General features: G+C 35.5%; 2 protein-coding genes across 2 annotated transcripts; one reads left to right on the top strand and one right to left on the bottom strand.

Annotated features, from left to right (window-relative positions):
- Nucleotides 1–4,658: 4,658 nt before the first annotated feature.
- Nucleotides 4,659–11,486, bottom strand: LOC132547607 (nuclear speckle splicing regulatory protein 1-like). The gene is made up of 8 exons (XM_060211391.1): nucleotides 11,467–11,486; nucleotides 10,567–10,642; nucleotides 9,634–9,705; nucleotides 8,995–9,123; nucleotides 8,410–8,617; nucleotides 7,542–7,647; nucleotides 7,196–7,261; nucleotides 4,659–5,634 (listed from the first exon to the last, which is right to left on the bottom strand). Exons 1-8 carry the CDS (start codon nucleotides 11,484–11,486, stop codon nucleotides 4,992–4,994), a joined length of 1,320 nt encoding a protein of 439 aa, XP_060067374.1. The 3' UTR covers nucleotides 4,659–4,991.
- Nucleotides 11,487–17,359: 5,873 nt separating this feature from the next.
- On the top strand, nucleotides 17,360–20,695 carry LOC132547623 (potassium voltage-gated channel protein Shaw-like). Its single transcript, XM_060211405.1, has 2 exons — nucleotides 17,360–17,824; nucleotides 19,820–20,695. Exons 1-2 carry the CDS (start codon nucleotides 17,360–17,362, stop codon nucleotides 20,693–20,695), a joined length of 1,341 nt encoding a protein of 446 aa, XP_060067388.1.
- The last annotated feature ends 6,550 nt before the right edge of the window (nucleotides 20,696–27,245 follow it).

Raw genomic sequence — 27,245 nt, 5'->3', positions numbered from 1 at the left:
AAGCTCTTCAATAAATTCGACCTCATCTAAAAATAAAAATGCTTCACCCAAGCGAGGGACACAATTCGCTCCCAAAGGAACAATATGTTATATATTTACCACCGAACTCGACGAAGATGTATTTTACAAGAAGTACGCTTCAGTACAGTTCACAGCTATATATTTGTGTTGTAGTTCACCTTTCTTTAAACGCTCTCTAAGCGGGAAAACGGAGACCTACCTACAGTTTGGAATCGGATATGGTAATTTACAGAGTTTCAAAATCTACCCTCCTTTTAGACTTTAAAAACAAAATCTTAGAAACAAGTGTTCAAATTTGAATTTAATTCCATTTCTTGAGTCAACAGTATCACAATAAGACTGTAACACTGATTTGATAGTACCAAGAACGGTAGTAAGAAGATAAATGTTGCTGCTAGAATGGATTCTTCAGGAATCCAGTACAAACGAGGGAGGTTAGCATTCTTATCATAAGTAGGCAATCTAAATGATTGTAATAATGAAGCCTGATCAGCCTGTCTTTCTTCTTTGGAATAATTGGATAATGTTTAAGGATAGATTCTTTGGTTATCTAACAAGCCCAGTTCTTTTAGAAAAAAAGATATAATAATGTGTACAAACAGCAATTAAGTTATTGGGTGTCTTCTCTGCAGGCACAGTAACAAATCATGTAGATCGTGAAGTGTATAACTAACATCGGGACCAAGAATTACGAGTATTATGTGGACATCTCTCAATTCTTGTTGCCTTTAGATACGAGAGGGTTTTGGAGTTTAACAAGCCGTGAAAATATGGAAAAAAAACACTATGGCAATGGTGACAAGTAAAATAGCCCCCGCCGTGTAACAATATGCTTTAATGTACATTCGTTTCTATGTACATTCTGCAAAATTAATCTACCTATTGTACTGCCTTAACAAAAATTTATAAATAAACAGACCACAAAATGTCGATCAAAACCCAAACAAACCTGGCTATCCTATAAACACATGTAGGTTGAGGCGCTGAAGGGATGTTAACCTAACATGCTTCCTAAACACGGCGTCTTAGTCGTCTAATGGAAGAAAACGTGATTTTGTATAATCCAAACCGAAAACAGGTTATGTAAAACATGTACGTTATGTTGTTAGATTTCACACGTTCTACGTCGTGTGTTTAAATGATGTTTAAGGCCCTATAGAATAATATCAGAAGTTATCCAGTCCAATTCCTCAAACGCGTGCGCCGGCACGTGATAGTTCAATGCTCGATGAACTGATATCACCAAACAGATAAAATCAAATTAATCCAACTCTAACGAACGCTTTAATACGCTGTAAAAATGCATTATAATAATCCGTAATGATAGCGGGTTCGGTCGGACACCAGACATTATCTAGTAGAGGTCATACCGTTGAATATTACATCACTTTGCATGCAGAGCTACGCACAGATATCGTTTTGTGATATAGGATTTTCTGCAGAACATCTGATAAGAAAGTTGTAATAATGCTCGGTTGGTGTGCTAGAGTCATGTTACAATTCAACGCATGGGAATTTGTCAATTAGAAAAATTAAATTTTAATTTAAAATTCTTTTTGATTCACTGTACCAGCTGATAAACACGTTTCTACCTAAACAGGCTACCGCCCATTTATCCAATGTAAGGTTGAATATTTCAATGTTTTATATATTGTAACAAGGACACACATTCACTTAAAAGAAATGCTCGACATACGTACCGGCACACCTAAATTTTAATGTAAACTTCTTTATAATTAGTCGAAGCATAGATTAAAAAAAAAAAGGAAAGCATATGTTTGGGAAAATAGTGAGAACACATAAGCAGTGTTTCACGATCTTATCTAGTCCGAAGGGTTCTGACAATCAATGTCCTATTTTGACTTGGTCTTGTCGATAGTCAGAATTCCTCCCTACTAGCGACCCCTGCAATTGTCGGCAAGTATGTAATGTTTTATATAATTTACAACAGCGCAATAGTTATATCCTACATTGATGGAAAGATAAAATTCTTTCCTGCTAACTTGCATAAGTTTAAAATTGTAGCAAACCAAATATCTCCCTACCCAATTTTACTTTCCAGCATACATGAAATGGCTGCCACTATCCGGAATCTCTCGTGCCGCCAATCTCGCGTGAATTTACTTGTGGTGACCTCATTGACACAGGTCTGTTCTCATGATCCTGGTTACTGTGCCCACCTGACAACTGTTGTCATACATTGTATGACCCCGGCTATAGGAGTCTTTCATGGCACCTGTCCTTATATGTTCTTGGCTTTTGATGTCCCTCTCGACTCCTGTCCTCATATGACCATGGCTGTTGCTGTTCCTCTCGACTCCTGTCCTCATATGAACCTGGCTGTTGGTGTCCCTCTCGACTCCTGTCCTCATATGAACCTGGCTGTTGGTGTCCCTCTCGACTCCTGTCCTCATATGAACCTGGCTGTTGGTGTCCCTCTCGACTCCTGTCCTCATATGACCCTGGCTACTGGTACCCTCCTGACACCTGTTGTCATATGACCCTGGCTGTTGGAGTCTTTTTTGACACCTGTCCTCATATGTTCCTGGCTTTTGGTGATGGGATTTTATCTCCACATGAACAGATTGAGAAATTAAAAGGCAGGGTATCCTTGAACAAATCTGTGGTTACCACGGTATTGAAAAACATACTGGAGGCCCATTACATTCATCAGAGTTATTAGGGTAAATTCCCTTTCGCAATTACACAAACCACATAAGTAAAGACTGTTCCTGTTCTCAGGCTCCTGATGTTGGCGTGGAGTGTCAAACCCAGCAACTCAGACCTAGGTAGGATAATGCTCTAACAGAGCGAGCTATCGTAACCTCCTGACGTTCTAGCAATATGAATATATAATAGTTACTATAGAAATAGTCCTTATAATCTAATTTGAGCAAGTGTTATCAATAAAACATCAGAATCTATGGTGAAGCATTGTACCACATAAAGGAGTATAATTCTTGTAGATTTTTACTTATCAGACAGTTTTCATAAAACATAGCAACTTCTCTTGTACTGATATTTTTGACCTGCCATTCCAGCTCGTTTCACATTATAAACTTCTTGAATATTGTAGAATGATTAATTTATAGTAACACTGATTTGACTATCCTCACTTAATTTTCTTTTTTCATAGGTGTCATTTGTTTTGTCTCTTGGTCCCTTCATTTTTTGCAGACAACTATGGTTCAGGTTTAGTTTTGTTGTTTATAGAAACTTAACAAGAAAAATGCAAAAATGAGTCTGGGGAAATTTGATATATTTGGGATATATATCAGTGTTACATGTACAACCCATTTTTTTCTTTTCATTTTTCAGAAATAACAGCCACTTTGGGTTATGAATTTGGCCTTTGACTGTACATTAATATCTGATACTGTTGACATTCAAAGTGGATCCAAATCTTATTAATTCTAACTAGCTATAAAACAAGCAAGCTTATAACACTTGTGGTTTAGAAATGATTCAGCTACAACTGATGTATAAAATTATCCTTTTCTAAAAAAAAAAAAAAAGGGGGGTAACCTTGAATATCAGTCAAGGTCATTTCTAATCGTGAGAGATTTCATCACAGGAACCTACATACAAAAAATTGATTACAATACATCTTCTCTGGAAATGGCAGTAAAAAATTTTGATTGCTAAAATTCAATCAGACTGAAAATGTATAACACACAATTTAGGGATCTAATGAAACATGCATGTACAATAGAATTTAACAATTATCCATCATACGTTCTCGGTAAATAGCAGTCACATGCTACATGTAGGACTCTTGAAATTAAAGATGGCTATGTTTCAGCCATGTTGTTTTTGAAATCAGTCCCAAAATTGACCTTGCACAACTTAAGGGCCCAAGAGGAACCTATATATGAAATTTGAGATTAAACCATCCAGTACTTCTCAAGATTTAGCAATAGCAAGTACTGTTTAAGAAAAAACTGATTATAGGCTGAAAACAGAGGCAGTAAGATTTGAACAACCATTCAACTAATGAGGTTGGCGCAAAAAGGTGGATCATATTGCTGTTATACCATTACATGTATAGTATTACACCTGCAGTACAAAAATACTCAAAAGACACTGAAACTCACATCAAAACGTACTTTATTATACAATGTTAAGCTATTGAAACAGTCCTCAGATCTTTCTTTCACATAGTCATTTGCAGGGCACTTTTTTGAGGTACAAGGAATGGAATATTCATCAAAAGTAGTTCTTATAACAGTTAATTATAACATTGCCATCAACTTATTACCTCTCGTGATAAGTTATTATCACAGTTGGAATTTAAAACCAGTTAACTCCTGTAGTGTCTGTATTGTAAGTTAACTCCTGTAGTGTCTGTATTGTAAGTTAACTCCTGTAGTGTCTGTATTGTAAGTTAACTCCTGTAGTGTCTGTATTGTAAGTTAACTCCTGTAGTGTCTGTATTGTAAGTTAACTCCTGTAGTGTCTGTATTGTTAGTTAACTCCTGATGTGACTGTAACTGGTTAACTCATGTGATGCCCATAGCCAGTTAGCTCCTGGGATATATAACCAGTTAGCTCCTGGGATATATAGCCAGTTAGTTAACTCCTGGTGACTGTATATAACCAGTTGTCCAGCCAGTTAGCTCCTGGGATATATAGCCAGTTAACTCCTGGGATATATAACCAGTTAGCTCCTGGGATATCTATAGCCAGTTCACTCCTGGGATATATATAACCAGATAGCTCCTGGGATATCTATAACCAGTTAGCTCCTGGGAAATCTATAACCAGTTAACTCCTGGGATATATATAACCAGTTAACTCCTGGGATATATATAACCAGTTAACTCCTGGCAAATCTATAACCAGTTAGCTCCTGGGAAATCTATAACCAGTTAACTCTTGGGATATCTATAACCAGTTAACTCCTGGGATATCTATAACCAGTTAACTCCTGGGATATCTATAACCAGTTAACTCCTAAGGTGTACATTTAGTTAACTAGCTCCTGATGTATCTGTCTGTGGTCTCGCCTTTGACTTCGCTATTTGTCTGGCCAGGTACCGTGCTTTAGCATCACTATAACTTTTATCGGTGGTATGTTTGGCGTACTTTGACTTCATTTCTGATTCACTATTCACTTTTTCTGATTTGCCAGACTCCTTTGATTGTTCAGTGTTTTTAATGTCTCTTTCTTCCTGTCTTTCTGTATATCTCTCCTTTGATCTTGGCCTTTTGTCTTTAGTCTTTATATCATTAGAAACTGACTGTTCTGATGATTTACTTATCCTATCTTTGGACGATGAACGCTTTTTCCTGTCCCTTTGCAAATATTTATCAGAATGACGGTCATTTGACCTTGACCTTCGTGAGCGTCTGTGCTGACTGGCACTATCATAACTTCTTTTATTTTCTCTGTCTCTATGGGATAAATATGGTGACCTTGACCTTCTTCTGTCTCTTGACCTTGACCTTTGTCTCCTCATTGGTGACCTTGATCTATCTCTCCTTTTTGGTGACCTTGATTTCTGATTCCTTCCTTTAGATAACTTAGTATGTCTTGTATCTGTTTCTTCCGAGTCAGATGAGTCACTAGATGAACTGGATGATGAGCTGTGTTTGGTTCTGTTTGATATTGCACTGAAAAAAAAAAACCCGAAAGTTATTACAAAAATTGACGGCAATCAGATGACTTCATCTGACATTTCCTTTACAGTCTGAAAACGATTTAGTTCAAAATATTTTTTTCTTTCAATACCCAATATCAAATTTCACTGTTAAAGATATGTACAAATTCTCAAATCCATTGCAATATCATTGTAGGCATTAAAGCAAGTTATCAAAATCAACAAAATCATTTTTTTCTAACTGAATATTTTTCCAAATCTGTATAAAGAATGTGCTTTGTCTAATAAACATTTGTATGTAAACATGTCCTATAATCTAGCATCACAACGAGTTTGCTAGTATTAGAACTCATATGTTTATATTCCAGAATTATAAGTACAAAATGCTTTATATGTTATTACATACATAGTTTTTACAAAATTTGACATCAACTGGAAAAAATTTGAAGGCATTCCTGCTAATCCCAAAATACAGCAAAATGTTTTTCATTCCCATAACATAACAAAAACAGGAAAAAAAAACACAATTCAAGGCAAAAAAAAGCATCTGGTAAGCAAATCTAAATTATAAGTTTTGTTCTGTTTTAAAGTGGTCACCATAAATGCTACCTATGGGGAACCCACACATGGTTGCTACGGTTACTCAGACTTATCATGAATCTGATTTCAAGGCAAATCCTTAACACTGATGTCACCAATGAAATTAACAGATAGGTACCACTTTGTTTATAGCAACACTTCTTCCAAACAACGTTGCTGTTGATTTCATATTGACTGTTTAAATACAAAGTAATTCAAGTTCATTCTTTTCAGACCATAGCTTATTAAGAAACATGCATATCTCTTATACAGAGCTTCTGTGAGGCCAATAGTACACGTAAGTAGTGAAGCCAACACAATATAGAACAGTATAAGGGAGATCACTCTTGTATATCTAAATACTACTAAATTATTACATGAATTGAAACATTGGGAAAGTATTTAACATTTGTAATCATATTAATATTTCTTGCATTACCAATTAATCAATTTCAATCTAATTATCAAAATAGTATCTCCAATTTAATCTGATACTTAATATAACCTGACTTTCCTACCACTAAGTGTCAGATAAACATCCATTAAGAATAATAAAAACCTGTCAATAGACATACATCTCAGCCTTGCTATCTCTAACAATAACAATTCAAATAAAAAGGTGGATTGGCCTTCTAGTGTATTTGGTAGTTAGTACATGACTGTAAGACATGGTTACCTCATGCTCTTACGTAAATAAGTATCACTGTTTGATGAATTTGCAGACATTGTCAAATATGACCTGATTTTGACTGATGACACCTTCATAAACATGGTGTAGAACTTGATGCTAAGATACTGTTGGGTAAATATGAACAAAGTCTGCTGATTGGTTCTAAAGATATGAGAATGATTCAAATCAGGATGTGGATGAAGAAAGGGACTGGGATGGGACTGAAGGATATGGGTAACACTCTAACTCCCCCACATAAACTGGTTGGGGCATAATCACATGGAATATCAACCATCCGAACACAGAATCCACCTTATGGTCTTACCCTTTGTCAACTGGCTCTGTTTTCACCCGACTTATATCTGCTTCAGTCTCAGGCTCTGTTTTCACCCTAAATCACACAGCGATACATAGGATGAAAATTACTAAGCATTAATAACAGCCCCAATATTATCAATTTACATCTACTTTATGACAGATCAAAGACATGTATAAAGCAATCATCTATTAAATTCACAAAAAAATTTAATTTCTTTTCAATTATAACCATCACAAAAGAAAATACTATAATCTGAGTAAAGAATATGAAAATAAATTTGATTTTTAATTTATTGACAGACTCTAGTTATATAATTTTTCACTTATATTTGAGATCTATAAACCCTCCTTACATTGTAGCAGATGGATCTCCATTGTGAATACTTTGTCCTGTTTTTTCATTCAGTAAATATCGGTAAAATCCACTCATGTCTTTCTGTTTCTTCACATCAAGAAGTTCTGAGCAGAGAAATAGATAAATACAATGCACAACAGCTTTATCGTCTGTTTATCAATTGCTATGTATCGCAGCCCAAAAACATATAATAATATGTATATCTCCCATTTATCAGGCACTATTTATCATAGCCTAAAACATGTATATCTCCCATTTATCAGGCACTATTTATCATAGCCTAAAACATGTAAATCTCCCATTTATCAGTCACTATTTATCATAGCCTAACAACATGTATATCTCCCATTTATCAGTCACTATTTATCACAGTCCAATAACTTGTATATCTCCCAAAGTAGTCACTATTCATTATCAATAGATGTATTCTAACAAAATATATATCTCCCATTTATCAGTCACTATTTATCAAAACCCAACAAAAATATATCAAATTTACAGTCACTATTTATCCGAGCCCAAAAACACATCTAGTCCACATTTGTTATTGTCCCCAGTTATCATAATCTCAATTTATTATAATCCCTAATTATCATAGCCAACAACACTAATCATAACCCCTATTCATAATTATCTGCATGTCACATAATCGCAATTTATCAAAGTCCCTGTTCATAGTTATTCCCAATGGCCTTGATTTTTCTAAGCCCTTGTTTGCATGACTGATCAGTATTCCTATTCATCTCAGTCCCCATTTACATTTTATTGTAGCCCAACAACACAGAGCCATCACTGTAGGCTTTTTCAAAGTTGAGTTCAAGTCACACACGAGAAGACATTCAACAAACATTTACATTTATACTTACCCTCCATGGCAGCTTCTCTCCTCTCCCTTTCAGCCTCTCTTTCCATTTCTTGTAGTTTCTCTTTGTATTTCCCAGTTACAAATACCTCCTTGTCTGCAAACTCTCCTCCTTCTGTCTCTCGTTCCTTCTGTATCTTCTTTTCCTGAACCTTTTCTTGCTCAAGTTTGCGTTTCTCTGCTGCCTTCAGTAAACCAGCAATATACTTTGGCTAAAACCAATAAATAAATAAATATGACTCATAAAACTTCGATCTAATACAGAAATTTGATATATCAAAATGATCCAGAGAAACACATTACTAAACTGTGAAGACAAACAATAAAGAATATCATGTTAAACATCTGATGTAAAGACATCTGTACAGTGGTTGGTCACTAAAGGAGTCAGGATAATATCAAATGTGGCTGAACTGTAGATCAGTGTAGAAATATGATCATAAACAATAAACAGTTACCATGACTTCAGAATAGCATGAACCACTGTCAATTCTCAAAGATTCCAATTTCTCGTTATCATCAGGATTAAGAAAATAGTGGACTTTAAAAAACACACTACACATAAATTGAGATTTTGATCAGGTCTGACCTTGTTATCCTTTTTGGCCTTGGCTCTTTCTTCAGCTTCAGATCTAGTGTTCGTCATGACGTCATAGATTTTGTCATACTCGTAGATATTAGGGTCTTGCTCCAGAGCCTGATCTATAGCTATCTGAGTCTGAAAAATATTTAATTGTAGTGCTAACAAGTAACTCAAGTTTTGAATCCAAAAGAAATTAAATCATAATACTTATAAGTAGCTCAAGTTCTGAGTCCAAAATAAATTCAATCATAGTGTTCAAAAGTAACTCAAGTTCTGAGTCCAAAATAAATTCAATCATAGTGCTCATAAGTAACTCAAGCTCTGAGTCCAAACAAATTCAATCATAGTGCTCAAAAGTAACTCAAGTTCTGAGTCCAAAATAAATTCAATCATAGTGCTCATAAGTAACTCAAGCTCTGAGTCCAAAAAAATTAAATCATAGTGCTTATAAGTAACTCAAGTTCTGGATCCAAAAGATATAATATCACACTACTCAAAAACAACTCTGATTCTGGGTCCAGAAGAAATTTAGTTACAAAGCTTGAAAGTTAATCAAATTATTAAGACAGAGGGAAGTATTGTATTGATATGAACTCTTCTAAATTGTCAATGATGTAAACTGTTCTTTTAACTGAATCACCTTACCTGTCTCTTGACCTTCGACTTGTTGGCCTCTTTATTGATTGTGGCATTGACCAGAGCCATTCCTGGTAAATCCTGTAATACAGTGACCAATGGCCAGTCAAGTACTGTCATATTTACATCAATATTTCAAAGTCAGTTATCAGTGTCTATTAAAATATGAATCCAAAAATATAACACAAGAACCAACGGACATCTGAATTGATCACTTTTATTGTTTTGAGTAAGCTTTGGAATATGTCTATATTCAGTTTTACAATTTAAAGTGCTTGTTGAGTATTGATGCATCTTTCAAATAAATAGACACTGATTTCTGAAAAACTAATAGCCCATGTATAAAAAGCATGTTTTGTAAAGGAAGGAATCAAAATAAGTGTTAACATAATATATAAGAATTAAAGTTAAAATTCATAGTTTTGTTTTAACAAAAACGTATTTAGGTTATTTAAGACCATACTTCATAATTCAATATACACCTAACATAGGTTGATTAAATGACCGTTTGTTATAATTTAAAGGTCAGTTAGCATGCACATTAAATAAATATGTATGTCAAGAAAAGATCAGCACTAAACTACACCTGATGTTTCAGAATTTTTTCTGCTTACAACAATATCTTCGATATGCACACAAGCACTGTTAAATATTCTCTACAAAATTATCCCTATAGAGGAGAAATTGTTGATCAGTTCATTCAAAATTGACCAAAAACTTTAATTGCACTATTCAATGCAGCATCACTCATTACCACATGTTATATATGCATTAAATAGATATATAAGTTTGACATACATCTTTAAAAATCTTCAGTTGGCAACGATATTATAAATTGATATGTAACACAGGTTTTTAATTGATACCATAAATTTTAGTTTATTGTCTTAATATGATCAGAATGAAATCTTGTCAAATGCAATTTGTGTAAGTTTTGCTCACATCATCACTATCATCATCAAAAACATTTGTGGTCTTCACTGTTGACTTCTTGTTCTTTGGTAGGAACAAACCATATCTGAAATGAACCGCCATAAAACATTACATCTCCTTAACATTATAAAATTCTTATCCAATTAAAAACAATGCTGCAATATATATATTCACTATCAGCTCACATGTAATTCATAAACAAATTTGTACCCTACTGGGTCTGAAATTCCAATTTGCAGCTCAAAACAATAGCTCACTACTAATCAGAGAAGATGTGTTAATTTTTTTTTTACTCGTGGGTTACAAAGTAAATGCTATTTAAATGTATGACTGATCTTAACATGTGAGTTTGTGGTTTTGCATGGTATTTTGGAGCCTAACACAGTTTTTTTTAATCATCTGGCATATATTTATAAAAGTCATAGTAATGGAGAATATGACTGGTTTGAATATTTGTTATTGGGGCTGCAGGTACTGGTTGGTCTAAATTTTGAAGTTTGTTATTTTCTTGTTTGATATATTGTACACGTAATAATCATTGGTTATGACCATGGCCAGTTCCAAAATATCAAGAGAGATATCACTTCATTCGCATAATTTCAGAGGGACCGAAAAGCAAATTTGAAAATCTAACATTCGTTCGCATAACTGTACACAACCAGGGACGTATATAACAGGTCGAATTGTCCATATGTCCATGGAACAACGTTTTATGTACGATTCGACAACTGCACGTACTGCAGTCGTATATAAGATAACACGAATGCATTGTTAACTATACGTCAAACACGATATTTTCCTTAGAAAACATTTAACTCCATACATAATGTTTGACAAAATGTCATTCATAATTAAAACACGTAAACATATGAACAACACAGTTACTAACAGAGCCGCAGATATTCTTACTTTTTGTTTGGAGCCGCCATGTTTCTGTTTTGCAGCAAAGAGCGATATGAAATTTGATTGGTCGTTATTATTATGCTTGGAAAGGTGGGCGTGACGGTACAATCTGATACTGGATTCTAAGTCGTTGAGATGGAACTTGGGGATTCGTATGATGTTCTCAAGCATCAGAAGATTGGTAAGGTTTCATTTCCGAGACATAAATGATATGTTGTATACGTCTCTGTATGTATGTAATACAACAGTTATTTATGGCATCTATGTTTCTACAAATATTCGATAAGTAAACAATATCACATCACACGGATAACAAGTCACTCAGTCGCGGCTTTTAGAAATGTCTCGATCCTACCTGCAGACATGTATCATAATTGATATTGCCGATAATTATATTTTGTATGTACACCATCACAGGCTGACGTAGAAACAAAGTCCGTGGTACTTGTTAATACATGAATTAGGATAAGGTAATATCGTATGATATATATAATACATTGTGGGCCCTGTACTTGTATTATACGAGTTTGTTTGTCAAAATCCCATCAAAGATCACGTTAGTCACTATACCCACCGACAGAGTTACATATCTACCACGTACTTGGATCAATTATCAGTGTATCTGCAATGCAAGTCTGTGTTAATGTACATCTTACTAACATAATGTAAATTAAAAATTTTAAAAAAAGTTTTATATTATACAACATGTTGGTTGTGAAAATCAAAATTATTCATTAAACCTCAGTGGTTTGTCGTTGTATACTATACAATCTTATCTGGTAGGACGTCAGTAATGAGTGTTTTGTTGTTGCTTTTTTTTTTTTTTTTTTCAATATTAAATTGTTCAGGAAAGTAAAGCCACCTGTGTTTAAATTTCATGAACTTACCCTCATCACACACACTTTACCCTTCGACATAGAATCAAAGGAATGTGGACTGAAAACATTCATCTTTATTTTGTATCATTTTTACTTAAAAGAAATAACAAAAAACTATTATGAAGTCAAGTTTTAATACATAAAAAATTCCGGGTGTACATCACTTTTTTTCTGATCTCACTGACAATGAAAATAATTCATCCCTAGGCTTCTTAAATATTTCGATATGCACAAAGCCTCGCAGCAAATTCCACCTCCATGCAGAATTCAACAGTTCGCTCAATTTTGCGAAGTGCTCATAATTATCTAAGACCAAAACAACACCTTACAAATAGTGTAACACAAGTTTTGAGTATTTCTGAGTTTCGCGTGGAACTTGTCCAGGTCAGATTGTATCCATAGCCCAGTGAATGTTTAGCTTAAAATGAGCACGTGCACTTTGTGGCCGTCTACGTCCGCCATCTTGGAAAGACCATTCCATAACGGGTACACGTCAGTGTATGTGCAGTGGTCAAACATATGGTGCAGCAGGGTTTTCATAATTTTGTTAATAGTAGGCTGTGTAGTGAAAGTAGGAGGCTGGCTAGGTGGGGGTGGCCTGCCATGTACGTGTAGTCGTGTATGGAACATTATTACGGAACTGGATTGGTGTAGGCGGCCAAATGACCAAAGTAGCCGGTCAAATTGGCCGGAAACCCAGACGGTGCATGTATCCAGGGGCGGATACAGGAATTTAAGTTAGGGGGGCGTTATAATTAACTTACTTAACTCTTTCTGTCGTTATGTGATCAGCTATAATAAAGTTACTGTATACTTGAAAATTAGCCCAACTTAAGTCATCTATAGCTGTTTAGAACAGTGATAGTCATAACATACGACCAAGACCATCCAGTATACTTCGTAACTCACCCTTACTCTGCCAATTTTAGGGGGGGCGTGCGCCCCCCTCTAAATCCGCCCCTGGTATCATAATGCTTGCTTTCGATTACAACATATCAGAATCGACAGGTACAGTAAATTGTCGGTAAAAGTCACTTTGTATTCCGTTACAAAACTCATTTATGACTCAATGTAGAGGAGCTGTCCTCTTGCCATAGCTAAATGTGTACATGTAGGTTAGCCATTGACGACTGCAACAATTTTGGAGATATTTGTCGAAAGACGGAAATTTTTCAGCTCAGAAGTTCATTACGTTTCATTTACATACACTGGATAGAATACCTGTATACTACTTTGGGTAAATATCAGTAAATACCAGTTTTACAACCTGGGTACTCCTGGGGTTACCTCCCTATCGCTCTATGCACCCCGGAACATTCCATGAAAAAAATCAATGTTTCCATGTGTGACACCTTGTGAATCTGTTGTACATCAAACGAGTCGAGCGGTTGCATAACGGTATGGTTTACTGGCTGTGAAGTTGGGTGTTGCTATCCAAAGGGGCGAATTAGTCCGTGATTGCTCAGATTTTTTCTCCTAAATCCCGCTCTAGGTCAATCAAATTAATTATTCACTTGTGCCTTCAAATTTGTCACGAAATGTTCCAGGGGTGTAGAGAGCAAAAGCGATCGTAACCCCTGCAGTATAGAGAGAATGGATGTTCATGTCGTAGAACACTGACTCCGTCCTTACACGTAGAAATGCATTGATTCACCAAGTATTGTAATTATTAATGTTTTAGGAAAGGGCACACTTGTAATAATTGGGCACAATCTAATTGCTTTAATCTTACTGATTTAAGTCAAGAAAGTTTTCATCAATTTTAGAGTGTATGACCATGGTATTGAAATAGGTAATGACACACGTATGTGTAGATTGAAAAAACACTCCCAGAATGCTATGATTATGTACAACATGTAGATTTGCATTTCATTCTCCATTGATCAGATAATAATTTGGCAAGCTTCAAGTTCTGTCTCCTAGTTGCGGAAAATTTTTAACACTACTTGAAGGGATCACACCAACTTTAAAAATGCTATGTCCTCACGTAATATTAAAATCACATATGAGATCCGTTTATTTAATAAACAACCATAAGAACTAAGTAAGACAGACCTGCCACCAGTCTGATTTAGTATTATTTGGCTACAAATATTTGTAATATTTATAAACACTAATTCGTTATATGTATGTTGTTCTTGTTAGCCACCAAATTGCACATATAACTATGATTGTGCTATTTAAGTTGAATTTAAATAGTTGAAAATATATTTACAATAAAATATATTTCATTTGAAAAATGTTACATTTGTATGTAAATTGATGATATCGTATTTATTATTATTTTTTTTAACTTACAAAAAAGATATCAAGATGTTTTAAATTATCCTCAGAATTTGCAATGTTATTTACTATTTGGACGGGTGATTGTCAATATCAGACCGACCACATGAAATCGGGACCCAGTTTGGACATGGTCATGGTTAACCTGTAGTACTAAGTAAGTGAATTTGTTTTAGATGTGAATTGAACGATATTGGGACTATTTATTTCATATGATTTCACACCTGCAGAATTGCGGAGACAAGTCGGATTGGTGAATTTCAGTGCCAGTTTTGTTTTGAAAGTCCTCGAGTGACAAATTAATTATTTCACTAAAAACTGTTTCACTCTAACCGAACGTGAAACAGCTGTATAATAATATCTATTATTGTACGCGCTAACTATGTAATACATGTTTTGTATAGATTGTGTGTTATGTGATGTTTTTGTTTATTTGCTTTTGATACAGCGGTATGTACAGGAGATAACGATCGCTCCTTCCCTTCCTCCCTTCCTTCCTCCCTCCCTCCCTTAGTGTGTCTAACATTCACTACCACACGGGCCTGTTGCAACGTTTCTGGGAGGCTGAGGGCTTGTATGAAATACTATAACTTGGCCACTGTGATAACTACCATGCCGGGAGAGGGATTGTAAAACTTTTTTTTTCGTCTAATCATCACTTCTTTATTTTTCAAATGACATTATGCTATATTCGTTCTCTCAACAGGTCTAACAGTTTCCGTGTCTCTTTGTCTGTTTGTCCTGTACGTTGTGGTGGCTGTTGCTGTCTACAAGCCTCTCCGGGAAAGACAGCCTCGTTCTGACGATGCCAATGATGTCGCCATGTGATGTAGCAGGCTTATACATATATAAAGTTTTTTTTAATGATTACTTAAAGGTGTAGAAAAGAATTTGATGAAATTCGAACTTTGACACCATATACATTGTTTGTTGAAATAATTGGGTACATGTACACGCATGTTATTAAAGACTGTGGTTATGATTAATGCTGAATAAAGATATCAAACTAAATAGATACACAACTTCATACTGTATATGAAATGAATTATCCATTGTTATGTTTGGATATATATTTACGTATGGTGTGGCATGATGATAATTTCAGCCTCAAAACGAAATAGTTTGACTTCAGCTAAGCATGTGAAAAAGAACAAGAATTTAATCTTTGCTTTAAAAGGGTATCGCGCAAAGAAATATAAGGATAGGTACCATAAAGGGCAACTGAGTACATATATGTTGCTCCCTAGCACGTGGCGATGAGATAAATTTACTTATTTCCAGAGTGTGGGTTGTGAGTACAGTGAACATTTAAACATTTTAATTGGTTGGGGTAGATAGACATGCGATACATTGATCAGACAACTAACTTGATCGTCCAATTCATTATCTCTGAGGCTACATGTAACTACGCAAATGCATGCAAGATTTCTGCGTCTTTTACAGAAATAAACATCGGAATTCTATGAAATTGCGCACGAGTGTGTGCGACTGCAGTGATGTGTTCAAGTGCGCCTTTCCTATTTTTCGATCGATTACCATGTAAACTATATGCAGTCTTCCCGCTGATTGAAATTTTGGTGGTTTATTCATGACAATTTGAACGCAACTGTGGCTTACGTTTCCTGATTGGGCATAATGACCGTCAAGGAAATGTCGCTTAAAAGTATACAATGAAATTAAATATTGTTCAACTTTTGAATAGCAGACGTAGTTTCAGATCCTCGTTGTTTGCCAGTTTAGTGCACGATTTACCGTTTATCAGACTTCAAACAAATAAATTTTGTGACATCTTTGATACCTAGTGAACCTTAAATAGCTGTTCACTTTACCTATCACGACCTAACAAGCCTTATCAACAACACTTAACATTTCATAAAGCGCTTTTCGATGCCATGGTATGCAAACCCAACATCGAAATCGATTGTACTTTCTCGTGGATGAATGAACAGCCAGTTCACGTTGCTAATGGCAAAACATACACGTATTTACTTAAATCAGGGATGTAACAGACGATAAATAGCACAGCTACTTTTCACTGTGTACACAAATGCCGATGACATATCAGTTTTCCTATAGTATTGATTTTACACAGAATACAGCATCTGCTTGACAGCAATATTGCTCAGTATGCTTAATCCCAAAAACTGACAAATTTAATAATCTACTCTAAAACCTATCTCTCAAATGAGGATGGGCTCATTTTGACAGAGTTTGTTAACAAAACGTAACATGTTGAGGAATGGCTTGTCACATCAAATATGTATGGTTTATGAAGTCAGCGATAGTATACAAACAAAACCTTTTCCTTGATTGATCACGTGGTAGTAATTAAACCCGGATATGTTAATGTCATAGGTCGTGTTGCCATGACTACTTCACACCTTGTTAAAAATATATAGATATGTAACATGCATAATTAATCAATCAGTTATGCATATTTTAATAGAATATTTTTTATCATATATTGGATGCCTTGCCATCAACAGGAAAAACTAGCATGCAAAACAGCAGTGCAATGCTACAGATATATCGACTGTACATAACATACATCAATATTACCTATACAGCGAGTCCGGGATACCTGTATACCCGCCAGCGATGTTGTCTCAGGTGATACAGACCTCCACTTTTGGCAGCATTACTATTGGCAAACATGGTTTGTAGTGTTGTCTGTTTTGTGGTTATAATATAGTTCCAGTGAATTGAAGGTCGTGATACAAGCAACATACACAGGAACTATGGAGACAATAAAGATCAACCTTCGAGGGACCGTCTTTACGACATCATGCAAGGTTCTACAAAACTACCCGGACACGAAACTAGCTTCCCTAACCGACCAATCTGAAAATTACAACACAGAAAGGGACGAGTATTTCTTCGACAGAAATCCCTCTGGTTTCCATAACATCTTGGATTTTTATGTAACTGGTAAATTGCATATCTCGTGCACGGTCTGTGCTGACAGTTTTAGGCAGGAGCTCCATTTTTGGGGAATCCCTACGAAGTTTATCAGTAAATGCTGCTGGAAGGCATTCTATCAACTGGACGAGGATATGGATGTCTTAGAGAAGATCTTGGTTCGACTCAAGTGCGGCCTACGTGAATCTAATGTTGAAGAAGATAGCAGTAGTTCCACATGTCATCGACTCCGGTCTAAAGTGTGGAGGCTACTGACCGAAGTTCAGTCATCGACACTAGCAAAGGTTAGTAACTGTGCGTGTCCAACAATCCCGGGAAGGTGTTTATAGTAATGCGTTAATGAAACGAATTCAAACACCGATATATTGCTACTTCATTTATGAAATTGAACGAGTGATATACAGTAATGTAAAAAAAAATGTGTTAATATAACGATTGGAAAATTTTAATCTCACAGACGTCATTGCGCTCAAGAACTGTTAATATACAATGTGTTGAAAGATTGTAGATTTGTTTTCCAATGACATCCGAGAACACCTGCCGATCACTTGGGATATGCCGTCATTGTTTACAAAAAAATGTTGCTAATGATTGCTTCAAAAACATCACGGTTACATTAGGAAAGCAAATGCTTGTATTTTGTAACTCTAACCAAACACTTGCATATAAGGTTGATATCTGTAACGATATATACTCTAAACAAACAGAAAATGCTAGCGGGCTTAAAAACAAAAACAATACATGTTTATCCATCTTTGTTAAAGAAGACACTGTAACCCTTATCGTGATAACAACGCTTAATGTAATGATATTGTATTACAAATGTAAGCTCCGCAACTGCTACGCTTTATGTAATGATTTCGATTTTATTACAATAAGCGAACCAGTCGTTACGCTTAATGTAATCATTATTTTCGAGAGACAAAGCGAGCTTTCTTTACATTGTAGACGTAGCTCTAACTACGTATGATGTGTTCACTGACCTGTCTTTTTCGGACAAATGAAAGTGTGTAACGCTAGTTAATGATATTTTAAGATATCTTCAATACATTGTTCTAGTCAGTTTCCAGATTATCTAATGACGAGGGGTGTATATTCATATACTTAGTGGTAACATACTGATAATGCAAAATAAATTGACAAGGTGGATTCTGTTAATGGTGATTTTTTCAATAGATGTCAGATTGTCGCTACATTTTGTAAAACAATTCCATCGTTTCTATTTACAAAATGGTTATATCGCTAAAATTTGAACTCTCGGAAATAAAAATCTTTACAGTAAACGAAACCCGATGCTAATATTACTATGTCGATTTGATATACCAGTATGTAAATTCTATTGATTTACAAACTCTAGGCAGTAACACGTTGATGACATCGGTACATTCTGATGGATTATTTGTCGTCTGGGTCGTAATGATACAACTCGCTCCATCATCTGTATCGAGTTATGCAAGCCTACGACTTGACATTAACACGTTGAATATGTTATGAATTAAATGTGCTATGATAGGAAATTAAATGATTATATCTAAAAGCAAGTTATCTGCAATTATAAGAGAAACATCAAATATTATTCATATAATATTCATGATTTAATTGTGTAACGTTAGAAAATAAAATGATTGTATTGAAAGTAATGAAACGGCATACAGTAATGTGCGGTATTTAACTTTTAAGATTTTCTCGCCCATCCTTGAAAATAATCGCTCCACCTCACAAAATAGAACCACTCAGTAATTACAACTTTTACAGTGTATCAGTAATGGAGATGTTAAGTCAATACTGCAAAGGTCGATATTTTCGATGGTTCCAATTTTCGTGGTTTCGCTTAAGATGTATTTTTACCTTGTTCGAGATTTTAGTCTCTCCTTGAAAATATGGGGAAAAATTGAAAATAACGATCTTGACAGTGAAATGGTTAAGGATACAAATATAGATATAAAGATGCACAAGGGAATAGCCACGTCTGAACAAATACAATCAGATACAGTAGAGTCAAAGAATCCTTAATGATGAAGCATAAACATTCGTTCTGGACCAGTCCGTGATGCTGAAGACCAAAATTGTGGATACCTACAAAAAGTGTCTGGTGATGGAGGAAAATTAAAATTGTTCAAACTCGACATAAAGAATCAGATCTAAAGCATACCCCAAAATGAGATTAATAGAATGAGATATTTGCAGACTTGATGATTATTTGACAGGTATAAACGTTATCAAAGTGCCTGAGGAAACTGTTCGATGTTAATAGTGTACTGTCATTGTTTGTCTTGTAGGTCTGGCATAGCCTGTTTGCCCTGGTGTTGATTATTTCGATATTGGTGTACACCCTTCAGACACTCGAGGAGTTCCGGGTGGAGAGAAATGACCATAAGCGACTGGACACTAACACAAGTTCCGTTAAACTACGTCTGCTTTGGAACACCTCGCCACATCCATGGCTGATCGGGTTAGATTTCGTTTGCAATGCAATTTTGACATTAGAGCTTATCTTGCGCGTGCTGACATGTCCGAACTTGAAGGAGTTTTGGAAGAGCGTTTTAAACGTAATAGATTTGGTGTCGTGTGTGGGTATATGGGTAACCCTGTCTTTCGAGAGCGTGCATACCCATTTAGATTTCGGTCCAATCTGGATCATCTCGTGCGTGTTTGGATTTCTGTATTGTTTCCGGATACTACGTGTCCTCCGACTGTTCCGTCATAACTGTGGAATGCAGATACTCTATCTTAGCATCAAGTCCAGTTCCAAGGAACTCTGTCTCCTCGCGTCTGCATTTGCGTGTTTCGTAATCATATTCGCGGGTTTTATATATGTTGCCGAATTACAAGCGGACACATTTACCGACATGTTCATTTCTATGTGGTGGTCTGTAATCACCATGACAACGGTGGGGTATGGCGACCATTTCCCTTCCACTGGAACTGGCTTCGTGGTCGGGGCGGCGTGTGCATTGGTTGGGATATTGCTGATTGCACTTCCGGTTGCGGTTACTTCATCAAATTTTCATGACTTTAACAAGTTCAACAAATATAGAATTCGACACTTCGTTTTGTCAGAAAAGAAAAGTATAGATGAAATTGGAAAGCGTTTAAAATTGAAATGTTCGAAAGTAAAACCAATGGATATAAAAAAACATAATACTTTTGAATAATCGTCAAGTTATGGGTGATGGACTATTTGGAATTGACCCGTATTGACCCCTATACGTGGTACGAGAAGGATGCCAAACTGCTGTGTCCAGGTTATGTCATTGCAGTGTGATGACACTGCTGTAAGAGCCCCTATACGTGGACTGACGACTGCAGGATGTTGTTTGGGTATGAAAAGGGAAATTAAAGTGGTTGACCACAACTCTATCACTGTGGTATGAACCTAATGGGGGATAACCCCTGTCTTTCGTGTCACCAATAAAATCGTTTCATTTTTATACCAGTTTTTAAGACAGAATAGGATGATACCTAAAACATGCTTGGCAATTACCAGCATTTGAACAAATTTCAGCAATCATGCTAGGTGACCTAATTACTATGCCATGTGATAAAAGACAGTAAACATTTATATTTTTTTATTCAGTTTTTACGGATCGTCACACAAATGAAACATAAAAAAACACCATTTTTTCCACTGGTTGTAGGGTCTATCCTAATAGTTGTTGATTGTACAGTTGTGTGATCGCACAACGTTACACGATATGCGATGTACGCACGATGTCTGAACGATGTGCGCACGATAGGAAAAATGGACGAAATAAGCTATCGCACATTTGTGCACACGTTGTGCGTTTCTCTCATTCAAACGTGCGATTCTATCGTGGTTGATGTAAATTTAGAAATGACTTATAAATAAGTGTGGGACAGGGTTTGTTTATTTTCTAAAAATACGAAAATACAGCTAGGTAAACTTCCAAATTAAAACATTAATATATAGTTTGGACGCTGGTAGATATATCAGATACACACTGAATAGCTAGATACACTCGTAATTTTAAGTGTTTAGTTTACAAACAGCCACACGTGCCCAGCCTTAAGGTACGGACACACATTATATATACATTATATATGCAAACAATAAACGTCTCTAATTCACAGCATTTAAAACCTCACACCATCGGAAAGCAATTTTTATTTTCACTACTTCATTTTGTAATTAAAAAGATATGCTCACGTAAATCTTAAGTGTTGTGTTTGTTACACGGGCGACGAAAATCACCAAACCAACTTTGGTAACAAATGTTACATGTAGTGTATGTAAAATACATTTCTCATGTCAGTCTCTGTTTTGCATGACATTCATCGTTAAAACTGGCAAAAATCAAAGGTTGTATGGGTTTTCAAATTAGTCTTTTATAACAGAAAAAGAACGCAACGTTAAAGAATTGAAAATTAATCACACCTTTTTAAGTGGTAGAACATTGGTAAGAACAAGGGTTAGAATACTAGTTTCTTACATATTTACTAGTAAGAAATGTTTTTTAATCACGTGTAGGCGAGATAACTCTTATTGGCCTGTGTCCGTAATGAATATAATATCGAGAAACGCACGTAAACTTGAAATACCCAACACGACAACCGCACATACACAACTATCATAAAATCTATATAACGATCCCTTTATTAAGTTAGAAAATAGCACGTGGAATGATAATTACTGTACTAAATAAACAAAAATGGAAAAAGTAAAAGAAAAAACAAAATGAAATAAAATAAAAAATATCAAATAAAAGAAATAAAATGCTATTTTAGAGACTGTATATTCAGACGAAATATAACTATATAATACAACAATGAGGATTCGACAGAGAGAGTAGGTAGTGTTTAAGAAAGTCCAAAATCATCCTATTCGGCCTGGAATATACCTAGCGAAAATGCATAATCAGGAACCCCATTAACTGTCCCATTTAACACCCGTATGACCTTCTCTAATATTTTTTTTAAATTCTGACATAGTCTGTGAGTTTATTGCTGATAAGACACGAATAGTATCGTCGTCATTAAATAAATCATCACACTCAACAAATATCATTTTCCTTCCTCTGTTTCTATCTCTCTAAAATTACGGATTTAGTTTCAATGGATGATTTGCTATTCATATTTCACTAAGGATCACTTTAATGGATTTTTGGGCAGACATGAACATGGATATTTTATTTGGTTAAGACTACAGTTAATGTTTTAAAAAGTAATTGTTATTTAATTCACTAGTACAATAAATCATTATAATAGATATACACTGTGTCAGGGGAAACGGGTTACCTTTATAAACGGTAACAACGACAAATTTGCTTTAGAAATAACAAACTAAACTCATATTTGATTGAAACTCTGCGGCGACCGGATTGACAAATCCATTATTTTAACAGTCCCTTGCTTTAGATGCTTTTCAGTCACACATGCTCTATGTGGACTAGCACAAGAATTAGTCATGGCCGAAAGTCCTAGTAGCGTCCGGCATAAGCCGGTCAGGGTACTTTTCTGGAAGACATGGTAGTCAGTTTTCACATCGAGGTTGATGCATGTTGATGAAATAGAGACATAAGTTCTCATTCCGGAAGAGTCCAAATGTTCTTAACTTTGACCCAATGTAGTCTTTCTGTGACATGGCGGGTAGTAAAGGAAACTCGTTCAGTTTTGTACATTAACCAGCATCATCTTCCAACGTGTGAGTTTCTTCCCATGTACTATAATCATTTAGAAATTTACTTTATGTACCTGTGGAAGCCTGCAACATGTTACGCTGTGGATGTGCATGTGTATGTGTTGGTTTGGAAACAACCATATACCTTTGACAACACAATTTGAGGCACACTAAAAGGTCTGGTGCAACCTCATGGAACAAGGCAACATGTAGCATTACGATTTCCATATTAGTTTCAGCGTCATTTAGCCGTTTTCTATGCAGCATCAAAAGACAAAAAGACAAAACAAAAAAATATTTTAAATAAAATAACATGTACTTTAATTCTTGAGTAAACACATCCATCTGGACGATTTGGAAGTCTGATGTATTCGCCCTAAACAGAGCGAAAGGAAAACTTGAATCTCTTTATCAAAATGTAAGTGATGCCTAACAAAAATGAGAGAGGAATATATTTGACGGTATGTGGAGTATTACAATCGAAATTACGATTCACTGATTTGTTTTGTTTTTGCTTTATATTTATCATTGTTTATTTTTCATATTGGACATTTAATTATTCAATTGTTTAAATTGTTGAAAAGTAAATGAGATCTAGAATGACGAAGATAGATAATCAGTCTGAAGTATGTAGCAAACCAATTTCTTTCCAGAAGGTGAAATTCTTTAATGGTCAACTCTTTGGAGAGCCTCAGATTTGATTAATAACAGAGAGATGTCAGATGGGTAGACTATATCTAGGTAGATATTAGAAATGATGGAATAAACAAGTGTGACATAAGTAACATAAGGTACTGGCACGTAGATGAGTATTTCTACACTGATTACACATAATTCATACGGCTTTACTTATGCTTTCCTGTGCACTAGTATTTGGATAATTAACTACATGTAACACTAGCCGTAGATCAACAAAGATGGCTGACCATGTGTACATTAATGTCCGACCGCCTACCTTATCATACCTTAGGAATAGTGTACATGTATATTTCTGCATATTAATTCGTATTTCAAACTAAATTACCTTTTAAAATTATTTGCTAAAAAAGCTTATAATGGTTCATAAGTACGAGTAGTGAACGTTCCCAAATGCTAACAAGGTAATGGACAACGGAACCATAAGACAAACTAACGAGCATCAAACACGCCCAGCTTCATATCAATATCTTTCAATGAAATCATTTTGACGATCGTTAAGCTTCCCTATAGTCTTCATCAACCTCTGTGATTTGAGTTTTACTGGGATCAAACACTTGAATATTAAATCAACTGCGACGTGTGAATACCAACGGATGATGATTCAGGCAAATTGCTATTCAGAAAAGGAAACTTCACTAAAGGGAAATTGAAATGGGCACGCTTTTCGTACAGTTAGTAAGTTGGTGGCTCTCCTTGTCGTTTTCGAAGAAGGAAAAGGTCGGGGTAAGCGACAAAATCGACCATGTCCTTGGATACATGGTGAATTGATTTCTTGTCATTTAATGACATCTTTACTAAAATTGAAAGTGAAATTGAATATCTTCTTAAGCTCTTGTGGTCTGTTTTGGTAAATTCGTGGATATATTCAGCCTCATATGATACAAAAACAAGTCCGCCAAGAGAGGTGCAAAGTTTGTTCTATAGATACAAGTGTATATGTCCATTGCCTTTTTGGAAGATTTTACAAGTGATCTCGACGAATATATTGTCAGCCAGAGATTCGATCGTTTTTACGAGTTCGTCTTCCGTATGTGTTTCCGTTTTGATTTGAATGAATTTTTCACGGAATGCAAGTCAGAGTAGTTCACATCCATACATTTGTACTGCCGCGTACCTTTTTTTGCAAAGAAGGCTTTCATTACAAGAGAATGTAGGCGTTCATTCAGTTCGGAATAAGGTACGGAATGTTAGTATAAAGGAACGGAAACAAATTCTACAGAAGAAAAGGTTTTTTAAAACAGGACGACAGTTCTTTGCAGTCCTTTAAAATTCACATATATGTTCCATTAAGTTCATAAATTACTTATAAAATAACAAACTGTCATCTCTAGAGCAAAACAGTGAGTGTGTCTAATATAATGGGTAATGCCCGACTTACAGTAATGCTGAGCTATGCGTTACCTAAAACGGTGATATACTTACTTATAATGGTAAATTATACCAAAGACAATGGAGATAGGATATGTTAAGACAATCATGGGTTATTGCATGGTTTCCGAGTAGCATGGACTACTCCAAGGTCTTCGCGAGATACCAATCATACTTATCACCTCGAACAAACGGGACGAGAGAGTGACAACTCACCTTATTGCATATTGGTGGTTGATTACCTGTGGCTAAAACTAACATATACCATTTATTACATTGTGACTTCCCATCTCTCACAATTGAAAAATATTGGTAATAAATCACTTGTTACCGCAGTCATTTGCAAACCTAACTCCTTTTTATGGGGAATCATGATTACATGCCCATGAAAGGAATTATGTGTAGTTAACTGTGACCTGAGAGAGACCCGAAAAGGGGAGACAATCCATATAATAAAATGATTAAGTCGATAATTAATTAAAGTATCTATCCCTACACATTCATAACAATGTCATTGTGGTTTCTTGATTCTATCATATTTCACACAGGTATTTGTTCTCTTATCATCAGAATGTAAAACATCATACTCCTCTTTTTCGAAAAATGAATGTAATCTACATGAACTATTTCCTTGTTCATCAAATGATACCATTCCTTAAAAGATACATTAATCATCCATAACAAACATATCTGGTTTAATATCCAGAATCTTTTTCACAAAGTTTTCTGCAGCACCTATCTTATACCCAATAGTTTGTTCTTCACTGATGCTGGACGTGAATCAATCCAGTTCATCATAATTTCAAATGTTCCTGGTCCTTTCTAGAAGAAATGTGCTGAAATGTCCATGACATCAAATTTTACTATATCTGAACAATTTTAAGCAAAACCTCTTCAAGTTACTTTCATAGGCAGCCGATAGTGACAGCCCGAGGTAGTCATAACAGTGAAGAGTGAGGATAAGGCATTGATATTTTCCCCTTTTTATGTGAAAAGTATGCATTAAGTCAGATACTGCATGATTCTTTGTCATTCGGGACATTTTAGGGAACCAATCCCTTGTTACTCGAAATCATTTGATAACCTATACTTTTAAACATATCAATTTTTCTACCATTCTACTTTAATTTATTCCACTCTCAGGCCATTGTGTAAATATGGCGGGTGTTGGATAAACATAAGTGATATTCCACTAGTGGTATATGGCCTTCCGGATACATGATTGGTAAACTTTGACCCGAACTACTTTTTTCACTCGCGTGATTTGTTCCACGTGCAATTTGTTTATCGTCTGCTGTCAACATGGCTGAACTGGACAGGCTTGAGGTGAATGTAGGTGATAGAGTAAGGCTGTGTGATGGGGGAAAAGGTGTAATCCGGGCAATTTCAAAAGCAGATACTAATTTTGGGTTTGATCGTTTCCAAATAGAGCTTAATTCGGGAAAGACGGTTACAGAAGCCAAGTATCGTTTTGACGTGATACCGGCTTGTCCGGACCGCGACATGACTTTGGCTCATACATTGTCTGAAACCGTTACTATTTGCCAAAATATCGATACTCAGAACGGTTTGTCTGATGATTCTCTTGACGATTTTGATATAGATGGATTTATTGCGTCAGAGGTAAACAAGAACACGAAGAAAAAAACTGACGGTGACGTCAAGAAAGTCCATGAATACCTTAAAAACGTCCTTAGAGAAGTGCGGCCAATTGAAATTATACCCCCTGCACATTTAAACAAATTGCTGTGTATATTTTTCATGAATGTGCGGAATCTAAATGGCCAGGAATATGAACCAGCTTCTATCAGAAGTATAGCCTGTAGTTTAGATCGATACCTGAAGTCGAAAGATTACGGGAAACAAATTTCAACAAGCCCTGAGTTTTCTAAAGTTATGGATGTTATCCGGTCTAAACAAAAAAAACTGAAACGTGAGGGCAAAGGAAATAGTGAAAACAGGGCTGATGCTATATCTGATGACGAGATTGACAAATTATA

The sequence above is a fragment of the Ylistrum balloti genome, unplaced genomic scaffold (genome assembly GCF_031769215.1).
Source record: "Ylistrum balloti isolate Yb309-2 unplaced genomic scaffold, AGI_CSIRO_Ybal_v1 Utg369964, whole genome shotgun sequence".
Lineage (NCBI taxonomy): Eukaryota > Metazoa > Mollusca > Bivalvia > Pectinida > Pectinidae > Ylistrum > Ylistrum balloti.
The sequence above is the reverse complement of the archived record's forward strand: the minus strand, read 5'-3'. Positions and strand labels throughout refer to the sequence as shown.

What these genes read in the sequence shown, in the direction of transcription:
- LOC132547623 (XM_060211405.1), top strand. Translation starts at nt 17,360, where the DNA reads ATGGAGACAATAAAGATCAACCTTCGAGGGACCGTCTTTACGACATCA. An exon ending in AGTCATCGACACTAGCAAAG is followed by an intron (nt 17,825 to 19,819) that starts GTTAGTAACTGT and finishes TTTGTCTTGTAG; the next exon opens with GTCTGGCATAGCCTGTTTGC.
- LOC132547607 (XM_060211391.1), bottom strand. Translation starts at nt 11,486, where the DNA reads ATGGCGGCTCCAAACAAAAA. An exon ending in GGAGATCCATCTGCTACAAT is followed by an intron (nt 7,262 to 7,541) that starts GTAAGGAGGGTT and finishes TGTGTGATTTAG; the next exon opens with GGTGAAAACAGAGCCTGAGA. An exon ending in ACAGAGCCAGTTGACAAAGG is followed by an intron (nt 5,635 to 7,195) that starts GTAAGACCATAA and finishes TTTTTTTTTCAG; the next exon opens with TGCAATATCAAACAGAACCA.